Raw genomic sequence first — 22,331 nt, 5'->3', positions numbered from 1 at the left:
GTGCTTGCTTTTTTCATTTTTCTGTTTGCACGATTTAATTTTTACAATTAACTTCAAAATTAGCTTCTTAAATTTTTTTCTTTTTAATTTCAGTTGGCAAATTACTTGTGCCAGTGACAACATTTCCAGTCTTTTTGAAGGAAAGGTAAAGAAGTAGAATTTTATTAATTTTAATAATACATTGTAATTAATTTTGATAAGGAATTTTTTGTCATTAAATCTGATAAGAAAATTCAGTCAGCAGAGAGTTCTAGTGTAGTATTTCTGATCCACACACAAGGGTACCAGTCTTTATAAACTTACGCAGATGCCCAGGCACAGGATGGGAGCAGCCACGTTGAGCGCCAGGTTGGCTTTGGTTTCTGAACTGTTCCTGGTGCCCTTTGCTGTCCAGCTGTGTGCATGTAGATTGCAGATATGTGCAGCACACACACAGCACACACGCACACCAGGAGGCTCAGGGGGGCCCCTGGGTGGACCAGGAGCCTCAGAGGGGCCACTGGGTGGACCAGGGGGCTGGGTGGTGGTGGTGGGTGGACCAGGAGCCTCAGGGGGGCCCCTGGGTGGACCAGGAGCCTCAGAGGGGCCCCTGGGTAGACCAGGGGGCTGGGGAGGAGCAGTGCTGGGTGAACCAGGAGGCTCGGAGGGGCACTGGGTGGGCCAGGAGGCTGGGTTGGGGGCAGTACTGGGTGAGCGAGGAGGCTGTGGGGGGCAGTGCTGGGTGAACCAGGAGGCTCGGAGGGGCACTGGGTGGGCCAGAATGCTGGGTTGGGGGCGGTACTGGGTGAGCGAGGAGGCTGTGGGGGGCAGTGCTGGGTGAACCAGGAGGCTCGGAGGGGCACTGGGTGGGCCAGGAGGCTGGGTTGGGTTGGGGGTGGTGCTGGTTGAACCAGGAGGCTGGGGAGGAGCGGTGCTGGGTGAACCAGGAGGCTCAGAGGGGCCGCTGGGTGGGCCAGGAGGTTGGGAGGGGTGTGCTAGGTGAACCAGGAGGCTGTGGGGGGCAGTGCTGGGTGAACCAGGAGGCTCGGAGGGGCACTGGGTGGGCCAGGAGGCTGGGTTGGGTTGGGGGTGGTGCTGGTTGAACCAGGAGGCTGGGGAGGAGCGGTGCTGGGTGAACCAGGAGGCTCAGAGGGGCCGCTGGGTGGGCCAGGAGGTTGGGAGGGGTGTGCTAGGTGAACCAGGAGGCTGTGGGGGGCAGTGCTGGGTGAGCCAGGAGGCTTGGAGGGGGCACTGGGTGGGCCAGGAGGCTGGGTTGGGGGTGGTGCTGGGTGAACCAGGAGGCTGGGTGGTGGTGGTGGTGGGTGAACCAGGGGGCTTGGAGGGGGCACTGGGTGGGCCAGGAGGCTGGGGGGTGGTGGTGCTGGGTGAACCAGGGGGCTGGGGGGTGGTGGTGCTGGGTGAACCAGGGGGCTTGGAGGGGGCACTGGGTGGGCCAGGAGGCTGGGGTGGGGCAGTGCTGGGTGAACCAGGAGGCTCAGAGGGGCCGCTGGGTGGTAGGCACTCTTTAAGCAGAGTTGGACGAAGGACCCTGGCAGGCTTCGGGGTCCTGAGCAGCGGGCGTGGCTGGTGCTGGGACTGTGCTCATGGCTGAGTGGGGCGTCCTTCTTTTGCAGATGGTCCCTGGAAGGAGTGGGTGTGCACGAGGCGCCCAGTCAGTGCAACTCTCGCTGAGCAGTGTCTGGCCTTTGGCAGAGTCCCACCTGCTCATTCTGCTTCTTGGGGACCCAGGAGAGTGCCAGGAGAGGGCAGCACACCTCTTGTGTGGCCTGTGGCGCCAGGCAGGTGGCAGAGCACAGCATAGGCCCTGGAGGGGAAGCCGCATGTTTGAGGAGCTGCCCTGCTGGTTAGATGATCCCGCCACAGGCCACAGGTGGTACCCAGCCAAGGTGGATTGTGTCAGACCCCAGCCGAAGCCTGGGAAAGGACATGCATCGTCAGGCCTGCACCCAGCACACGTCTGTGAGCTCTTAAATCAGCCTCAGACGGACACAGGGGTGTTTCATGAGGACCCTGAGGGCTCCCCACAGCACAGGTCTGTCCCTGATAGGTGCCCCCGCAGGTTCAGATGGACCAGGAGCAGAACACATTAGGACCATTTCCATGTGTGGGAAACAGCATTCCGGGAGGCAGAGCCCTTTGCTGTCCCAGGGCCACGGAGGGGCCTGCATGGAGAGGGCTGGGGGCTTCACTCTTGCTCCTCTCTGGGCCCTTGGGAGCCACATGGAGGTCTCTGGTGCCCCTCCAGCTGTGGGTGGCCACGGCGTGGGCCTGGGTGGTTTGGGGTGCCTGCCAGGTGGGTCCTTGCCATGCATGCTGCACTGGCTTGGCTGCTTTTCAGTGACATTTGTCACTAGAGATTGGTGTATACCCACCAGGAGCCTGCAGGAGCCACTTGGTTGGGGAGCCAGGTCCTCCCAGACACCTGGCAGAGCGAGGCACTGTGGTCCACTCAGGGCTGTGGCCTCTGCTCCGGTGTGGCACGTGACAGCTGTGGGAAAGTGCGGCCTGTGGGCCTGTCCCTTTAGGAAGCTGCCACCATGGGCATGAGTGCTTAGGGGCCATGGGAGACCTCTCTGCCATCTGTGTTCCTTGAAGAAATTGTGACCATTGAAAGTGACTCTGGAATTTCCCCAGATTTTAAAGGCATGGGTTTCGTTTTTTTCAGAAATGTCTTTTACTTTTTATGCGTCATCTTCCTTTTCCATTTTCTTTGTTTTGGTGCTGGGGGTTGGTCTAGGGCAGTTAGTGACTGGGCTGCATTCCCAGCCCTTTTTAGTCTTCATCTTGAGGGTCTCCTAAGTTGCTCAAGCTGGCCTCAAACTTGTGATCCTCCTGCCTCAACCTCCCGGGTCATTGGGATGACAGGTGTGCGCCACTGTGCCTGGCTTGGTATATCATAAGGTCAGTAGAAGATGAGGAAATGAGATTCTGCTCAGCTCATTGAGCATGTGTGATTTTTCTAAGTTATCAAGGACAGAGATTGGATGCTTGCAGCTTTTAATGTTGCCTGAAAATACACACCCATTTCTCCCTTTAAGAAGGTGTCTTCTTTGGGTTTTAGCTGGCCTTTTTGTGGCTATGAGATGGCATTCTCAGGGTTTGGGGTTGCCTGTAATGACCTAGCTGGGCAGTCACCACCCCTGCGCCCCAGCAGCCCAGACCATCCTGCAGCTCTCTGGAGGAAAACCACAGAGACACGTGGACTGCTGTGTAGGTGACCACCTGTGTGTGTGGGGCTATGTCACACACCTGCCCTTGAGCTGTGTGTGATGGCACGCATGGTGCATGCGTGTGAGTGCCTGTGAGACTGCACACGTGTGGCTGCGTGTGGAGAGGCGACCAGGCCAGCCAGCCTGGGCAATGGAAGTTCACGGGGATGGCAGTAGAGAGTCACCGGTGGCAGACCAGGTACCTTCTGGGCTGATGACTCGGCAGCGGCTCTGGAGTCACTGTGTGCGAGGCAGCGGGTATTGAATGGGGTAGGTGGCTCTTGGTCTTGTGCTGGGACTCGTAGGCAATTTCTGGTTCACTTGGTTCTGAACGTGACCCCCAGCACCTTGAGAGAAGTGTAGGTGACTCACAGAGAGTGTGTGCAGAAGTGCCTGGGGTGGCATTTCTTAGATGACCCAACACAGATGTCAAGCATGATGCTGTGGTGTGACATTGCAGTGTGACGGGTGGCGTGATGTTGTGGCGGCTCCTGAGTCTTCTTGGTGACAGGACCTATAACCCTTCAGGTGGTTCCCTTGTGCTCTCCTGACTGTCCGTAGCTGTCATGTTAACTTGGGGTGTGTTGCCAGCAGTGGGCTCCATGGCCCTGCAGGGGCCTCTGCACAGTCTGGGTCCTTGCTGGCCTTTGTCCGTGGCCTCTCCCTGCATGGGGGTGACAGAAGGGACACAGGTAACATCCATCTAGGAGCTGGGCTGCGGATATGTGAACAGGAAAGTGTTCTTGGGGGAAGATTTCACAGGTCAATCCAAGCCGAAGGGACCTGGCTGGTGGCCAGGGAGGTGCTGTTTCTCCTGATCTGCTCCTCTCTGGAGGGCGGCTGTGCAGACACATCCCAGTGTGCCCTTCGCCCTCTGATTCAGCCACAGGAGTGGGAGCTGATGGTCCGAATCTGTGTTCAGAGTTGGCCCAGGGGGTGTCTTCAGGGAGCCACTGCCGTGGCTGGGTGGGGAGTTCCAGCCTGTCACCCGCTCACACGCAGGCACACATGGACACAGACACCCTCACAGCACACACGTGTCATCCTCCTCGTCCAGAGCCATCTTCACAGACTTAGGCCTCACATGTACCCACTTTCTAGGCTGGGAGGGCTCAGGAGTGCACCTGCCTGGCCCAGGCAGGCCCGTGTGCAGTCCCAGCCCCGCAGGGGAACAAACCTGCTTCCACCACGTGCGTCTGCAGAAGGCTGGCTGGGAGCTGGCCGGGGGAGGCAGTGAGTGGGATCTAATGAAACCACCCGCTCAGCTTCAGACACTGTTCAGTCATGGATTGTTGTCCTCGCCTGGCCAGCCAGCTCTTCCTAAGACACAGCCAGCAACACTGCTCCAATGAGAAGAGGACTAAAGGCTCGAGAAAAATGCAGTGGACACAGCGCTGGGTTGTGACCTGGGAAGACTGGCTTAGATTTTTTTTTCCCCTTTGGTACCAAGGATTGAATGCAGGGGCACTTAACCACCAAACTACATCCCAGTTGTGCCCCACCCTCTCTCCTTTTGTATTTTTTATTTAGAGACAGGGTCTCACTGAATTGCTTAGAGCCTCACTAAGTTGCTGAGGCTGGCTTTGAACTCATGATCCTCCTGCCTCAGCCTCCCAAGCTGCTGGGATTTCAGGCATGCACCACCACACTCAGCCACTTGCTTAGATTTTTTACTAAAATGTAAAATAAATATCAGTATCCATAGTTGAGTGGAACTTCCAAGGTTTAATGTTTATGGAATAGGTGAACTCTGCATGTGCGAGATTTGGCAGATCTCTGTTTTATATCCATGTATGTATTTTAACCATGAAATGCTGTAACTCTGTCCCACTTTGTGGTACCAACAGGCCCACTAGCCACACAGGCCACCCTCAGCAATGGCTCCGTAGTGCACACCTCACCAAGCTCTGGCCCAGGGCACTCACGAGATGAGTCCACAGAGCCTGAGGAGTGTGGATGTGTAATGAGGCCAGATGGGATGTTCATTTATTTATTTAGCTTCATAAAATAAAAAGTCTTAACTTTGTGGACATTTAGGTAGCAAGTCCTAGCAAGTGCTCAGAAATAGCAGTTCCCAGAGCAGTTCAGTCTGTTTTACCAGAAGACACACATTAGGGTACCCAAGAATGAAAATCATTGTAAGGTTCTGTTTGTAAAGGACTTGGGGACTAAGGACGTGTCCCCAGGACAAGGGACCCCCCCAGAGCTTCCTCAGGCATGTCTTAGGACTCCCCCTCTCCCTTCTCCCAGTGGCTCATTTCACTTCTCTCTGGCAGGGCCCCAGGCCCCCTGTTTACCTTCTTGCCTAGATTTGCTAAAGGAGTGCATGAAGAAAGGACACCCACAGAGCAGGGGACTCCTTGGTCCAGCTCCACACTCAAAGGCCGACAGTCATGATTTCTCTGGGGAATCGGTCCCTTGGTGGGATAAGTGCACCCCTGACCTGGTGGCCCTGGCTCAGCCCCATTGAGGCTGCCGCTTTCTTAACCCTGATCCTGCCTGAGCACTGCTGGTTTTCTGACTTGTTGCTGGACGGCCGTGGCTTGGGCCTGCTGGTGCAGGAATGGTCCAGGGCTGGGTGGAATGGATGGGGGCTTTGCCACAGGATATGTGATGGCCCTGGGGCTCAGACCTCATGTCCAGAGGCTGCAGGGAGGCTGACCCCTTAGGCTGTGGAGATGCTCCAGCATATCTGTGCTTTAACTTCGTAAGGAGCTACTTTGAAGCAAAGTAATAAAACCTAGTAGAAACCGATTTCAGGTAAGTCACTAAATTAATAGACTATTTAAAGGCAATTGCTACTTCATTATAATTGAATGAATATATTTTCAAAAGAGTGGTCATTTTTGAGGTCAGATATGCCATCTGTAACTCCTAATCCAATGCACATGGATATATTACTTTGTTTACATTTTTACCAGATAATTGAAGTATCTGTGAAGACTTGTGTCTTTAGTGTCTGATAATATTGATGAATATGCAAAATAAAATGTGAGATGCTTTAAGAGCTTTGGATAAAGTGCTTTCATCCCCACGATGCATTGCTGTACTGTCAGAGTTGTTTCAGAAGAAACAGACACGTTTGAGGATCTTTTAACACAAGCTCTTGGTGTACTTTAGCTAATAAGTGCCTATCTTCAAAGGCGGAGGCACCCACTGTGTTCTAAGCAGGGACCACACATGAGCATCCGGGCAGCCTCAGGTCAGAAATTGGACACAGGCGCCCCCTCGTGGCTGCTCCCATACATTGCGCGGGGTGCCGGGCACTTGGGGCAGCTGCTGAGTGAAGCCGCTGTCCTCTGTCCGGAGAACACAGACCACTTGTGCTATGAAATGGCCTTTGTTGCAGTCCAGACACGTGCTGGATTTTAAATCTGGAGATCCTACTAACAATAATCCTGTTTTTTAAAAATAAAACACATCATCATAATTTCTTTATAAAACGCAGCATTTGGTTTTGGGTTTGCGTTCTTACGCATTACCACATCCAAAATGCCTTCTAAGCCACGTAGGCGCTGTATTAGTCGTTGTGTTGGAGAAAGTGTGCACTGTGGCTCTGCTTGAAGTCCTATTACCTGTTTCCTCCTAAAACATTTTTGGTACAAGAAACATTTTGTGTGCAGGTGCCTGGTGCGGAGGGCGTTCTTTGTGAGGAGTGGCGAGGAGCCATGCCAGCTGTCCAGGGCGGGCAGGCGGGCAGGAGGATGGTTCCAGCAGCATGGCGTGCTGGGCGTCCTGCTCTGGGCTGGCTGGCCCCTGCCTGTGGGCGTCCTCGTCTCTACACGTGGCCTTAGCCTTCCTCTCCAGCCGTGACCAGGCTGCGTGTGAGGACCCCACCGAGGGCGTGGTGTGTGCTGGCACCGCCTCAGTGTGGGTCCACACAGGGGGACGCTTGCTGCTGTCAGTCAGGACGGTGTGTAGAGGTCTTTAAAAGTTGTTAGTTTTCTTTGTTCCCACCTTCTCAAATGGACAGATTTTTGGTAGGATTTTTTAGGATCAGGGAGTGAAGGGGGTATTCGGAGGTGTAGCAGCCTTGGAAAAAAGGCCGATTCCGTTCACATTCGCATGGATTTGATCTGAGACAAAACAGGACAAACGGAGGCACCTTCTCACTGCTGGGTTAAGGAGGGAGTAGTGTGTCAATTCGGGGTTTCTAGAATGTGCTGAGGCTCTGGGGCGTGGTGACCGAGAGCTGTTGTGGAAGGCAGGGGCATTTTAGTAACCTTTAAATTGTCCATTTGGTAACTCACTGATGAAGAACAGTTTTGAAAAGTAATTCTGCCTTACATTTTAAGCTTTAGATTTTCTTGTGGCGCGTGGTAAATTCATCCAGCCAGGAACCCTGCATTGACTCTGGAATTGTTTTTCTTCAAACAGCAAAATATGGCTTCCAAAGGGCCAAGATATATGCGCAATTTTCTACTAACATGAATAAGTTGGTTTTGCACGTTATTTAGGTTAATAGGTCTCCATTTTAAGTTGTAAGTAATCTGTGTTCAAATGTACAGAGAGAGTAGCGGAGTGACTTGGTGCAAGGTGGGTGTTCCCTTAAACGGGGTTTCACGGTCATGGAGTCGCGCTGGAGCCCGCCCAGGTCCCTTTCTTTCTTGACATGTGCGCGCGCAGCGCTAATCTCCGCGCCTCACCACGGAGGCGCCTGGGCCCCTCGTCGAGATAACTGCTGGCCCAGGACTGGACTGCAGGAGCGGCTCTTCCTTTGTAGGAAGCGCGCTGCCCCCTCTGGGTTCGCGGGGCCCCTGCCCTTGCGGTGGCCTTCAGCGCGCGCTGGGAGGCCCTGGCTGCCTGCCTGGCGCGTTTGGGGACCACGTGGCCTCCGGGAGGCGTGTCTGTGCAGGCCCTCCCGTGCCCTTCTCTGCCGGAAGTGCCAGCTGCTCTCTCTGGGCGTGTTCCTTTCCTTTTCCGGTGGTGGCTGATGGCGCCTTGTTCCCAGCATCCTTTGCTGCGCTTGTGCGCGGCGCGGCCTATGTTGGAGCCCGCGGGTGAACGTGCGTCCTCTGCTGGCCAGGGGTGTCCTGCGGAGCCCCTAGCGTTCCCGGAAGTGCTGCCTCCGCACGTCCTCTGCTGGCCGGGGGCGTCCGGTGGAGCCCCTAGCGTTCCCGGAAGTGCTGCCTCCGCACGTCCTCTGCTGGCCGGGGGCGTCCAGTGGAGGCCCAGCCTTCCCGGATGTACTGCTCCCGTGTGTCCTCTGCTGGCCCGCGGCGTCCGGTGGAGGCCCAGCCTTCCCGGATGTACTGCCCCCGTGCGTCCTCTGCTGGCCCGCGGCGTCCGGTGGAGGCCCAGCCTTCCCGGATGTACTGCCCCCGTGCGTCCTCTGCTGGCCCGCGGCGTCCGGTGGAGGCCCCAGCCTTCCCGCATGCGCAGTGTCCGCGCGTCCCGGGCCTCCGGCGCGTCTCCTCCCAGCCCCGGGTGTTTCACCGTCCGGGTGACCGCGGGCTCCAGCGAGGCCCCGGCCTCTCGTGCGTCCACCTCGGGCTGGCCCGTCTTTCCTCGGCCCAGATATGTTTTGGTTGCCAGCTCTTAAGGAGGTTGGGAGCGACAGAGAAGGCTCCTCCCTGAAGCTATTTAAAAACTGACATTCTTGCTCTCAATTCGTTTCTTTTCTTTCTTTTTTTAAAAATATTTTCTAGTTGTAGGTGGACACAATACCTTTGTTTTATTTATTTTTATGTGGATCGAACCCAGGTCCTTGCACGTGCAAGGCAAGCGCTCTACCGCTGAGCCCCAACCCCAGCCCCTCAATTCAAGTTTCTTAAAAAAAAAAAAAAAAAAAATTAGTAATATGTGTTACAAAAACGACTCGAAATTTATGAATATTGAAATTTGCTGAAAAAACCTTAAAAATATTTGTGATACAGTAGTCCTCACCCGCAAGCTCTCCTCCTTGGCATCAAGAGGGTCCCCATGAGCCCCTGTGGCTGCAGTCGGTGTTCTCCCTTGGACAAATCCTGTCCGCTGCCGGCTGGAGGGTACCCGCCTTTCTTGTCCTGTACAGGGAACAGCTAGGGGTGCAGGAAGGAGAGTGGGGCAGTTTCACATCCCCATGCATGTCCATGCTGCACTGTCCACCCTAGGGCATGGCTGGACTCCTGCGGGATCTCATGCCTCCATTACTGGGGTCCACACCCCTGCCTCCTGTGGCTCGGGCTGGCTGGGCAAGTCTCACGGTTGTCTGGGCGTGACCAGGGTCAGGGGAGGGTTTTGTAGAGAAGTTCTTGTGCGGAGTTGTTCCAGGTTGAGCCCATGGGGGTTCCCAGCGGAAGTCCCTGTGTTCCAGGACCCTGCACTTGGGTCACTCCTGTCTCTCCTGTCCTGTGGGGGACATCTAAGCCCACCTGGTTCATCTCGCAGTAGAGCTTCCGTGGCTGTCCCTGCACTGGCTGCCCAGTGCTCATACACTCCGTGGTAAGCACCTCAGACCAGATGTCTTCTGGGGCCGCTGAGGTGATGTGGTCTCCATTGACTGGAGCATCGTCCTGTAACTCAGGGTCCATGAGCGCTGGAGGTTCCTGTCCCACACACCCAGAGGATGGAGTTCACAGACCATGGGGAGAACTCAGGAGCAGGTTTTAGGAGCACTCAGGGGCAGCCCCAGCATGAGGTGGCTAAGAGGGCACCCTTGCAGCTCTGTGTGGGAGTGTTGTAGTGTTTGGATGAGTCCCCTTGATTGTTCCTCCGTGAATTGATTGACACTGTACAATATCTGATCCCCACGGCGGAATGACTCAGTGTGTTTGGTAACCTGGGTTTGTCCTGTACCTGCTCCTTAAAACAGAAGGATTGCTTGGCCCAGGCAGCGAGCTCCCTGGTTTGACTGAACCTGGGTCATCAAAGACTCCTGGGCCACAGCAGGATGTCTGGATAGCCAGGTGCCAGGGGGCCTTCCAGTCGGGCAGCCCAAAGCAGGCTCCGGCCCCGGGTTTCCGCATGAGTGGTAGGCCTTTCCCAGACTCTTAGCGCCTGACCCGGCCTTTATTGACTGGTCAGCTGCTGTGTGCTGGATGTGCTAGGAACTGGTGACAAAGTGTGTTTCCTGACTGGTCTGGGGGTGAGGCCTCCTGTGCTCCTGGAAAGAGTCAGAGGAAGCTGTGTGTGCAAAGGGCCTGAGGTCTCTTTAAGTTGGAAGCCCCTCTGCTCTGTTGGCCCCTGGAGATGCTGGATGAAAGCAGATCACCTGGTTGTGCTCAGCGTGTGTTCCATGAGCACATGGTGGCACTCCACGTGTGCTCCTGTGACTTAGTGTGAGAGACTGTAAGACTCTGCCTTGTGGACCCAGCCAGCTCAAGTTGAACAGATGGGCTTTAGAGCGTCTGGGATGTTTGAGACACACAGCCTTGGAGTACTGGATGGGCCGTCCCTGGCCTGGGACCTGCCTTCTTTCTGCCACACTCTCCCCACTGGCCTGCCGGGTTCCTGTCTCTGCTTAGCAGCTAGGGGCCCTCCTTCTGTTTCTCCTGGGACACCTTGGAGCCCTGAGCGCCCCCCTGCCCGGAGCCTGCTGCCGGTTCGGAGCCTGCCGTTGACAGGAGATTCTAAACCTGCAACTGTTGATAGTGGGTTGCCCTTGGTCTCATAGTTTGTCTCTATCTAGTGGGAAACAGAGTCTTTCCTGCCTGTCCAGAGATGCCCTGCCCTGTTCTGCCAGCCTCCCACTCCAGGGTCAGAGAGGAGACGGTTCCCCGCCCTGCACAGGTGGCCCCCTGCAGTGGTTCTCCTGGAATCCTGGCTGAGCCTGCGCCGGTTCTCCCTCCCCTCCTGTACCACCAGTGCCGCTCAGCCTGTCGGGAAGCAGGGGGGCCTGGAGGAATTGGGGACCCGTGGCTTCTCACTCGCGTGGTTCTCAGGTTCGGCCTCTGGCCACCCATGGAAGCCTGTTCCCTTTTGTTTTTAGACACAGGTTTCGTGGGTCTGGTGAGGGCTGGAGACCTTGTCCTGGGACTCTGACACAACTGGTGGGGACAGCGGCTCTGACCCAGGTGCCCTTCGAGGAGTACAGGTCTGCCGTGGCCTTCAGGACCCCGCTGTTGGCGAGCTTGGGACAGGCGCAGAGTGTGCAGCCCGGTCCCCAGGGGCAGCTGTGGCCAGTTACCCGGCCATTGTCCTCAGGTGCAAAGCTTTCCTTTCACCTTCTTTTCTCTTTAGTGGCTTGTGGCTTCCCCAGAGATTCCTCTTTGTAGGCCCAGCCTTGCCCAGTTACCTGCTGGGGTCAGCCTCCCCCACCTCCCACCCTCCTGGGGCCTCAGGCGACCTCAGTGTGGCAGCTGTGGCTCATGGGCCGAGGACCGCTGGACTCCATCTGGGCTCAAGTGCCTGCCCTCCAGATGGCCTCACAGCTGCCTCCTGTCTCAGTCTCCTCATCTACAAAATGGGACAGCAGCACCCACTTCCCAGAGCTGTCGAGAGCCGAGGGCTGTGTATGTGCGGGCACTGCGTGGCTCCTGGCACCTGGGAGGCCGTAGTTCCCGTGGATGTGTGGGGCCCCACGTGGCTCCTGGCACCTACCTGGGAGGCCATGGACGTGTGGGGTCCCACGTGGCTCCTGGCATCCAGCACACCCAGCATGGGGTGCACTTGGCATCTGTGTGAAGCATTATGTGAGGCTGGGAGACCCAGCTTCCCCTCTCCCAGGTGACGGGAGGCCTGGCACTCACCAGCTCCGGCCTGTGAGCCCATGGTCTCTGTCAAAATGCCAGCCATGTGAGAGTGCCGTGGGTGTGCTGCAGGACAGATGAACCGCCTCGGTCTCCTATCAAGGTCCCTTGTAGCTGGCGATTTCTCACTCGGGTGACATGGTGTCAGAATCAGCAATCTCTGGTCACAGCCGTGCTGACCGCTTGAGGAATGGGGAGCTAGGCCAGCAGTTGCCAGAGACTGACAAGCTGGCACCGGAGCTCCCTGCTCTTGCGCCACTCAGCACGCGGCTTCCCTGGTGGTGCTTATCACGCGGTGGACAGAGGAACAGAACTGTGGTAGCTCCTCAGAACAGGGACATGTGGGGTGACGAGCATCCGAAGTGATCATCCTGCAGAAATGAAGACTCAGCCGTCCCACAGCTTCCAGGAGGAGCACTTCGGAAACTAAGGCGTGGCTTCTGGTGTGGTTCCCGGTGGGTTCCCCCGTCACAGGTGTCGGGAGGTGCCTTCTGCTCTGTCTGCGGAGCTGCGGTCCCAGCCTACGCCTGACCTCTGCAGGGACAGGAGGGCGGCTGAGTGCGCCTGGCCTGTTCTGCCAAGCCCTGGCCTCCACTGGTTCTGTGGACCCGCCGTGCCGTGACCAGTCTGTCCGTCCTGGCTGCAGTGTGTGTTTCAGGGGCCGATTCCTGGCCTGGCCGTGGTGATGTCCCACCTGTGATGGCACAGGCTCCTAACAGCGCCCATGTGCCCGCGGAGCTGCCCTGCCAAGCCCATGTCCTCTGCCCACCCGTTCACACCCTGAGCGGTGTCAGGGCTCTGGCCGCCCCACCTGACAGCACGCCCCAGGTTCCTCCATCGCCCTCCTGTTGGCCCCACCTGCCAGCGCGCCCCCTGCATCGCTCTCCGGTTGCTTGGCTTCCAGAACCAGCCCCCACCCCAGCCCTGAAGGAGGAGCTCTGTGCCTTGGTTGTCCCTGTGTGCTCCTGACCCGGGCCGGCCCGTGTGACTGGGGCGTGGAGAAGGCCCTGCCCACCTCACCCTTCCCTCCTGTGCTGGGCCAGCATGCTGGCTTTGGGGTCTGAAATTCCTCAGGAAAACACAAACCCGAATGTCATAATCCAATGTTGAAATCACAAAGATCCAAATCCCTAAAGTCTAAAATTCCCCAAATCACAGTCTTGGAAGATTAAGATCCTGAGTGTTGATCCTCAAAGCCAAGTTCCTGAAAGCATAATTCTCATGGGAAGAAAAAGCCAGATTCTGGGAAGGTGGTTGGTATGTTTCCACCAGAAAGTAGGGCGGTTGTGCCACAGGAGGTTTCCTGGACACTTGGTGAAAACCGAAAGCTTAAAGCTGATTGTTCCTGGTCCTGTGAACATAGAAAACCCCTCCGTGGCCGCAGCCAGGCAGCGAGCGGACTTGCAGGATCTAGATATAATGTCCAAACGCAGGTGCAGTGGGTCTCCAAGACCACAGTGGGAACCTGTGAGGGAGGGGGAGCCCCCTGCCCTGACCGCAGCCCAGCAGCCCCTGCTCCTTTCTGGGGCCGGGGCCTGCCCCCAGCACCCTTCTTCAGAGAGCAGGCCTTCCTCACAGCAAGGGAGCTGGCACAGGTGACCAGCAGGCACCATGGGAGGAGGTGCACCTGCCGAGGGGCGAGTCGGCCCTAGAAGGGAAGCTGCTACTCACCAGCATGAGATTGTGGGACCCGGTGATCCTGAGGTTGGCATCCCTCAGCACCGCCCTGCTCGGGTGCCCGTGGTCCCTGGCACATGCTTTTGCATCTGTCAGATTTTCTTTTCAGTTTTAGTCGTGTTCTTCTTAGTTCTCTCTCTGTTACGATGGTCAGCGTCATGTGTCTGCAGTCTGCAGTGCTCGGGCTCCATCTTCATGTTGTTCCTGGCACTGGAGTGGAACCCGACCAAGGCTTGTAGGGTTCTCCTTTGTTTTATGCATTTTTGCAAATCTGACTCCAAAAACGCATCACTGCACTGACTGTGTGTGAGCACTGGGGCCGTGAGAAGACCAAACCTCCACAGTAAACGTGGAGAAGGCCTTTCTGAACATCTGCATTTGTGAAAGATGAAATTTCCTGAGATCTCTGCTCTGTGCACCTGAGTGTGTGGTGGTGGCTCCCTTACCCTGTGCACATTCCAGGTGACTGCGGTCACAGAACGTGTGTCCAGTGAGCCAGACAGCAGTCTGGCTCATGGGTTCCACCTCTGGACCTGTTGTCTGCAGATGCAGTTGTCTGAGGTTAGCACACCTAATCTTCATGCTTATGGAGGTTCATACGCCACCGTGACCCGTTGTGTGGCTAGTTCTGCCGTGTTTTTATGCTTCTCAAATAAACCCCCCTTTAAATGTTAATAAATGCTCTTAAAGAATTTTTAACAATTATTATTTCTAGAATTAATATTTCCCAGGATTGTGAACTTTCTGGATTTTAGGCTTTAGGGATTTTGGACTTCAGAGACAGTGATCTTTCAGATTTCAGCATTTGAGATTATGGTGTTTGGCATTGTGTCTTTCAGGATTATGGCCCAGCTCTTTCGTCTGATCTTTGTTTTGGGCCCCGTGACTTACCCTGAGCTGGTGGTCCCCTCAGACCTTGGGGTCATTCCCGTGGCTCTGCTCTTCAGCTGGATGCTCTCTCCTTACACTCTGCTCTCCCTCAGGGGTTTCCTTCATTTTGTTGGCAGCTTTTGAATCTTTCTGCTGTTGGGGAAAGTTCTGGCCCTTAGAGGGGAGGGTCAGCCTTGTTCTGACATGGTGGTCCAGGCTCATTTCCTCACCTGGTTCACTAGTAAAAGTGACAGTGTGGTCACAGGAGGATGTTTCTGTCGCATTCCTCCGAGGCTGCTCTCCTGGTGGACCTGGGAGTCACCACTCCAGGCAGCGGCTGCAGGTCAGCTCCCAGCTGGCCTCTGAGCTGGGCCACATTCTCCCGCCCAAGTTCCAGCTAGGAGTCCTCTCATAGGAGAAAATCAAACCTGGGATACTGCATTTCAAAGCCATCCACGATTTCAAAGCCAGAACAGCAAGACGCACAGAATTGCTGTAACCTGTGTTCCTGCAGGTGCACTGCAAGACACGTTTCTCCCTGTGTCGAGGAGTCTGCAGGCCACCCCTGGGCTGTTTTGCACTGTGCAAGCTCACAGATATGTGGGGTTGGGAAGCAGAGTAGCGTCAGGTGTCTGAAACCCCGTATGCAGGTAGGCCTGTGACCTTTGTGTCAGGCCAAGTGCCTGCAGAAGACACGTCTGCACTAGAGTGTCAGACCTGAACTTGGGCCTGGGGACAGGACTGCTGTGCTCGTCCTGCCCTGACTACTGATTCGCACACTGTTCCTGCCCAGCACCCTGAGTCTAGAGCAGGGCTGGGTGGGCACAGGCCTGTGGAGGTACTGGCCCGCTGCAGGTGGCCAGGCTTCCCGTGGGTTCTGATGGGAGGCAGCCGGCATCCAAGCAGACGGTTGGGCCGTCAGTGCAGTGGAGAAACTGGGACTTGCTGACCTCGGTGGCCTGCAGGCTTTCCCTGTGTCCTCGGAGGGAGGGATACAGGTGTGCCTGCTGGTTTCTGTAGCCCATCTCAGCCACCAAAGTTGCACAACTGCTCTAGATGTTTGGCTGCATGTGAAAAATGCCACGTTTGTGGGGCTGTCACTCACAGTGAGACTGTCACAGTGAGACACTAAAACTGGAGGATGTTTAAGTTGGGGCCTCCTCTTTTAGAAAGGAGATTATTGTGACAAAGTTGAAGGATGCAGAGCCAAATAACGGCCTCCCAGGTGACTGTACAGTGTCAGGGACAGGGTCTGTTCACGGCCATCTGGTGGAGCCCTTTCTGTCAGGGAGCAGCTGTGTCCCCACTGCCATGGTCTCTCCATGGTGAACCTTGTCTTCTTCCCAGTCTCAGCCTTCAAGAGCCACGGTGCCATTTCCTCCCCCTTGCGCTCTCCCTCGCCAGCCGGAGACCTTCAGGGGGGCCCTAGGGAGGCAGTGTTGGCAGCCACCTGCTCTCTTGTCACTTCTCCCTCCCTGTGACATGGGCTTCAGGAGCTCAGGGTGCAGCCTCTGGCTGCAGACAGGCCCCACCGCCATGCTGGCACAGCTTGGTGTGGCTCATGGGGACCCCGTGTGCCCCAGACCCCACAGGGCAAAGCACTGAGACCCCCGCTCCACGTGGGACCTTCAGGGATCTTTTAGAGGCCCAGAGAGGCTGGGTGGCAGAAGATGCCTTCTGTGGAATTAAGCGCATGTGGTGTCTCGCGTGGGGATGCACACAGCTGCTTGGGACCATGGCCGGAGCAGAGTGGGAGAACCCCCACCAGATACTCCGGAGGAGGCTGGAAAGGGGAGTGTCTGGGGTGACAGTGTGGGGTAGCGTCCTAGGAGAGTGCACACACGTGGGAGGCTGAGCCGCGGCAGAGGTGTGCGCGTGGTGAGTGAGGAGCGTGGCGCCCACGGCAGTGTGACCTCTTCAGTTGTGCTGAGAGCTTGAGAGAAGCCCAGACCCGGCCCCGCCCAGCCTTGAGGCACAGTGGGAGTCTCAGCAGCAGCGCATCCCTGGGGAGGGCTTTAAGTGTCAGGGACAGGAAAAGTGGCACAGCTACCATGCAGAACGCAGAGTGACAGATGCAGAGAGCCCAGCACTGTCCTGACAGCAGCACCCAGCGGTCATACAGGCTGGACATCAGCCTCGCTCAGATGGCTAGTGCTTCAATACCGTGGGTTCCACCACAGTAAAACCATACAGGGACGGGTGATTTCTGCAAAGGCCCTTGTGTGTTTCTGCATTTTTAAGGTGCCTCTCAGAGACCTCAAACAAGCAAGTCTCTGAGCCTCGGGGGCTTCTGGGTTTTGCTGTGAAGCTGCCTGTAGACGGTGGGCCAGGTCTGCCAAAGCCTGATCGGTGCTCTTGTTTTAAGACCTCACACGAGGGAGCGGGACTCGTCGCCCTCCTGGGTTACTGCTGGGTCCAGGAGCCAGGTTGAAGGAGGCCGTAGGCCTCTCCTGGCCTCCTGGGGGCCACGTGGGTCAGGCGCTCTGCCCACGTCCGGTGGATGTTCCTTTGAGGCGTTTTGTCAGTTTCCTCCCATCAGTTACTTGAAGGATTTGGGGTTATATTCTTTGCTCAGGGTTATTTATTACTCAGTTTCTTGGTCAGAGGTGCTAGAAGTTCTGGGATGTTTTACGGTCCTCACTGGAGCGTGAACTTGGGTGACTCGGACCGTTGTGCTCAGAAGGCCCCACATGTGCAGCGTCGGATTTCACAGCCTCGTGTTTCCACTCAGGAACCAACTGATGGCCTTTGGCCTGTGTTTTCATAAATTCTCGGTCCTTTTAATACGGGGACCCACCCACCGCATGTTCCTTCCTGGGAGCGCTGAGTAATGACTTCGCACGCTCCAAGCATCCCTGAGCTCAGCACGAGGGAGACCTCCTTCCCTGCCGAAGTCCAAGTGAAGGGCCTGGTCCTTTTCCTTTCTGAGCAGTGGCTGCTTCTACCCACGACAGAGGAGCAGACCTGGCCCTGTGCCAATGCCCGCCCTCTGGGGTGACGAGAGGCAGACGGCTTACTTTTCCTGCTCACCAATTCTGCTGGTTGCCACATCCTAGACACCTTTTTACATGGGCATAATCCTTTAAAAGGGCTTGTGAGTGCGGCTCACCAGCTGCTGTAGGCGGAAAGGGACATTTATCCCCTTTCCCTCTGGGCTAGTGCCTCTTGCAATGGGTGTTCCTACCCTGACTGGGAGCCTTGGGATAGATTGTTGTAATAAGGTTGAGTTTCTGAGTCTTGCCTACAAAAATACACCTAGAACGTTTTAAAGGAACATTCTGGGTGAGTAGATGCCTACACTCCACAGAATGTCAAAATCTCAAAGATATTATTTAAAAACCACTATCATCAGAGCGTCTCAGAAACAGACACCTAAGGTTTTAATCTTCCCCTGAGCAACATGGCTGGGGGAGGAAGGGCCACTGTGGGCTTTTGGTGATGAAGAATTCCACCTTCTGCGGTTCAGGAAGCTTCACCATGTCCAGAATGGTGTCCGTCTTGTGAAATTTCTAGGTGTAAATGCAGGGCGGGCGTGGTGCCTTCCCGGATGAGCTGAGGGCTGCGCTCTCCCCAGGCGTGCTCGCCCCAGCTCTCCCGCCCGGCTTCAGGAGCTCCCAGCTCAGCACTGCACCCAGGGCATGCATGGCTTCCTTGGGGTGGATGACCCCTGGGTGACCAGGCAGACAAGGATAGAATGGCCACCTCTTCACTCACAAGCCTCTGAAGGGAAGGTGGCATCCAGGTTAGGACTGGGAAATTGCCTTCATGGGGAAGCTCTTGGGATGGGCTTCTGCTGGATTAGGCTGCAGTTTGGGGCAGGCCCTGGGTGCTGCAGAGGGACTGAGCCACTGTCAGCCCTCTGTGTGCCTAGGGCCTGCGGCTGACTGCTCCGGTGTTCTGAGCCCGGAGTCCACGGGAGCCCTGGTGGAACAGTGGCTGAAAGCCACAGAAGTATTGTGTGGTTATAGGTGATTAAGTTCTCTCCCCCACGCTGCACACGTGGGGCACGTTGAGTGAGATGTCACTGTCAGTTGACTAGTGACAGTGGAGATAGATGCACGTGGCTGGGGACCCAGCTGCTAAGGAGAGAAGCCCTGCCTGGCGCAGCGCCACCTGCTGCTTGGTGGCTCCTGCAGAAGTCCTGGGTGCAGGTCCGGAGCGGGAGCTTCCTCTGCGGCCGCAGGCGTCTTCCCGCACCGGGGCCGCTGTTGGATTCCTGTCTTGCTGTGTTCTGACTGGAAATGGTAACCTCCGCTTTCACGTTTTGCATCCTCCAGGGGGACAGCCGCGGCGCTGCTGCTCTTCCGAAGAGGTAGCACCCACTGTGCTCTCCAACGGAGACCAGAGTCACAAACCTGGGACTCACCCGCCAGAAAACGCCGCCAGCGAGCGCCAGGCGGGGGTTGCAGCCTCTGTGTCCATACTTGAAGGCAGTAGCAGAGAGACTTCCAAACGCCCTGAACAACATAGATTTTCTATTGACTTAAAGATGCCAGCATTTCACCCCAAGCAGGAGGCGCCCAGCTCTGGCGACGGTGTGGATTTCCCTTCAGTTGTGGAAGGAACTGACCTGCAGCCTGCACTGGAGAGCCATGCTGGCCACCCTAAAGAAAAGCTGTCTGACTTGCACAATAAAGAGCATTCCGGGGGAGGAAAAAGGGCGCCCTCTGCAGATCTGATCCCGCTCGATTTGAGCATGAGGTCCACCCGGGATGAACCTGGCAGTAAGGAAGCGGTCCCCTCCCTGCAAGCTGCTTTGGTCACTCACCCATGTCCTTACTGCAGCCACAAGACCTACTACCCGGAGGTTCTGTGGATGCATAAGCGTATCTGGCACAGGGTCAGCTACAACGCCATGGCCCCCCAGTGGACGCAGCCCAGTGGCCACAAGAGCATCAGAAACCACTTGGTCTTCCTGGCCCGGAGCGGACGCACGGGCCCTCCACCCGCCCTCGGGGGCAAGGAGTGCCAGCCCCTGCTCCTTGCTCGTTTCACCCGCACTCAGGTGCCAGGGGGTGCGCCAGGACCCAAAGGCAGCTCTTCTCCCCTGGGGGCCACCCTGAAAGCCGCTAGCATGCCTAAGAATAAGGAGAGCCATTCCGGGAGCCCCTGTGCACTGTGGGCGTCTGGTCCTGACGGGAATCGGCAGGCCAAGCCAGGCCACAGCCAGGAGCCTCCCAGTGCTGCAGGGCAGGGGCCCCCAGCCAAACCCAGGCCGGAGGCCAGCTCCAAGCCAGCGTCTGTCCTGGGCAGCGGGGGCCTTGGCAGAAGTGCCACCCCCACGCCCTCTGTCATAACCCGGGTGGGTGCCCAGCCACTGGCCAACAGCAAGCCCGTGGAGAAGTACGGAGCACCCTCCATGGGGGCTGGCTATGCCCCTCCAAATAAGCACAGTGCCCCCGACTCCCTGAAAGCCAAATTCAGCCCTCAGCCTCAGGGCCCACCTCCTGTGAAAGGTGAAGGGGGCCCTCCACTACCTCCCCGTGAGCCCCCCTCAAAGGCGGCCCAGGAGCCGAGGACTCTGGCTACCGGTGCTGCAGGATCCAGAGGGGACGCAGCGTTGCAGGCCCAGGCAGGAATGGCCGGGGCGCCCCCTGTCTCACACTCCACCAAACAGGAGTCCGCAGCCGAGGGCCACGAGAAGCGTTTGGACATCCTCAACATCTTTAAGACGTACATTCCAAAGGACTTTGCTACGCTCTACCAGGGCTGGGGCATCAGCAGCCCTGGGCCGGAGCACAGAGGTAAGACTTGTGGGCTCCCTCTTCCCTGGACACCCAGGAGCCCCCAGGAAGGTGTGCAGGTGTGCCGTCACATGGCATGCTGTCCTCCTGGCCCTGGCCAGCCGGGAGGATGGGACAGCTCCCCCAGTTCCAGGGTGACCCTGTAGAGACCGTGCCAGGCCCGCGGTGGGCGAGCCAGCCTCCCTGCTGAGTTTGGAAACCTGGCCCCTTGCTCCACATTGAAATCTGAAGGAGCAGGCTGACTGGAGGACCACCCGCCCCCCTTTTTGCCATCTTAAACAAAGCCTTGGTAGAAGTTGGTTGTGCTTGTTTCTCAAAGGAGGATGTCCATTTGAAGTGGCCATTGCATTTTACACGTTAACTTCAGAACATCTGAGCAGCCCTCCAAGAGCAGTGGCCCATGAGCTGTAGGAACCCAGAACTGGTTGCTCTGCCGCTCCTGAGCCCGTGTTCCCGGTCCCCGGTCCGGTGGCCCAGGGACCTCTGTGGAGAGCTGACGGAGTTGCTGACTGAACCTCTCTTGGGACCAGAAGGGTTTTGGATTTTGGATTTGTCTGGATTTTGGAATCTTTTCATATGTATAATGAGATATCTTGGGAATGGGACCCAAATATAAAGACAAAATTCATTATGGTTCATGTGTACGTTATGCCCAGACTCAGAAGGTAATTTTACATAGTGATTTTAATAAGTTTGTACATGAAACGATGTTTGTGTACTTCGACTCATCAGGGGTCAGTTGTGGAGTTTTCTACTTGTAGTATTATGTGAATCAAAGTATTTTGAATTTTGGAGCATTTCAGATTCTGGGATTTCAGATTAGGTTACTTGGCCAGTACTGACCAGCAGTTTTCCTCATGCCCCGTTGGATACAATACTCTTGCTCTTGAATGTGAATCAGAGGTCACTCTAACTGACCATCCAGAACACCAGGAAATCTAGACCCTATTGAAACAAAGTGGATAAGCCTGCTGTGGCGCTGTCTCTCCGTTCATTACCAGGGTCATGCCAGTGCTTCTTGGAACAGAATGTCTGTCTTGACCTGCAGTTTCTTAAAGTCGGTCAGTTTTTGAAATGGATCCAGTACCTCAGATTCTTGGAAGTCAGAAGCACCGTTAGGGCCAGGCCCTGGGCTTAGGGGACCTGCTGAGAGGCCTCCCAGGCCTTGGCATGGCCATGCAAGTGGGCCGGGGTGCTGGCAGGCTCACCTGCTGGGCGCCCTGTGCGTGGAGCTGTGTGCCTCCCTGATCTAGGGTTGCCCTTCTGGAGTGGAGTGACACTGAGTCTGCCTGCCCTCTGAGGAGGGCCCCCAAAGCGTTTCTCCAGGGGAGAAGTCTGAAGTGCTGTCCACTCCTGGGGTCTGCAGTGAGGGCCTTGGAGACCGGCCATTGTGCCTGTCTGATACTCCAGATGAGACTGAGGCTCACAGGCACCCAGGGCCTGAGGCCTGCCATGCTGACCCTTCTAGCAGAGGGCCGCGGCTAGCACTGTCCTTTTCCAGGTGCAGTTAGGTGACTGGGGTCAGTCTCGTGTGGTCTTGTAGATGGCTGCTATTGGGGCAGTGCTGGTGTGTGGCTGGCCTTGGGTGGAGGCCACCCGTGGTTTGAGGGTGTGAGTTTCCTCTGAAGAGGAGCCTTTGGAACAGGGGAGGGGGCTGCCTTGCTGGTACGTGGGTCTTGGCGGCTCCTCACCCCGTCCTCCTCTTCCTCCGCTGAGCTGGGTGTCTGTGCCGGGTCTTGACCACTTTCTCTTAGCCACCCACACTCCTTGTTTAAAGAGCTGACGGCTAGGGGCTAGGGTCAAGTATTAACAGGCCCTGGAGCTCCTTGGGGCCAGGGAAGGACCTGTTGTTCTCATAGAACTGAAGTTAAGGTTTGAGATCTTCAGATGCCAGAATTTGAAGTATGAGTAGCAATAAATGTTTTCCTTAAAAGTTAAAAAAAAAAAAAAGAATGGTTTTAAGGAGTTTTTTTTTTTTTTTTTAAGAAAGAGGTTGAATATTGATCTTTGCAATGTGAAAAATACTCAGTAGTCCATAGAGCAAATGTGTTTTTAGATTATTTATTCTTCTAATGTATACATTGAAACACAGGAATAAACCTGCAAGTTTTTGGTCCCCAAATTCATTCTGATTTTTTTTTTTCCTTAAAGTTTTGGTACTG

General features: G+C 56.1%; 1 protein-coding gene across 6 annotated transcripts in view; it reads left to right on the top strand.

The window, feature by feature from the left end:
• The window catches only part of ZNF516 (zinc finger protein 516), a 104,354-nt gene that overhangs the window by 66,754 nt on the left and 15,269 nt on the right, over positions 1-22,331 (top strand). For all 6 annotated transcript variants that reach the window (XM_081263196.1, XM_081263197.1, XM_081263193.1 and 3 more), the window contains one exon: positions 18,703-20,169. In XM_081263196.1, the coding sequence (XP_081119322.1) occupies positions 18,703-20,169 (1,467 nt within the window). The remainder of the gene's footprint in view (positions 1-18,702; positions 20,170-22,331) is intronic.

The sequence above is a fragment of the Spermophilus citellus genome (genome assembly GCF_964194105.1).
Source record: "Spermophilus citellus genome assembly, chromosome: 12".
Taxonomy (NCBI): domain Eukaryota; kingdom Metazoa; phylum Chordata; class Mammalia; order Rodentia; family Sciuridae; genus Spermophilus; species Spermophilus citellus.
The sequence above is the reverse complement of the archived record's forward strand: the minus strand, read 5'-3'. Positions and strand labels throughout refer to the sequence as shown.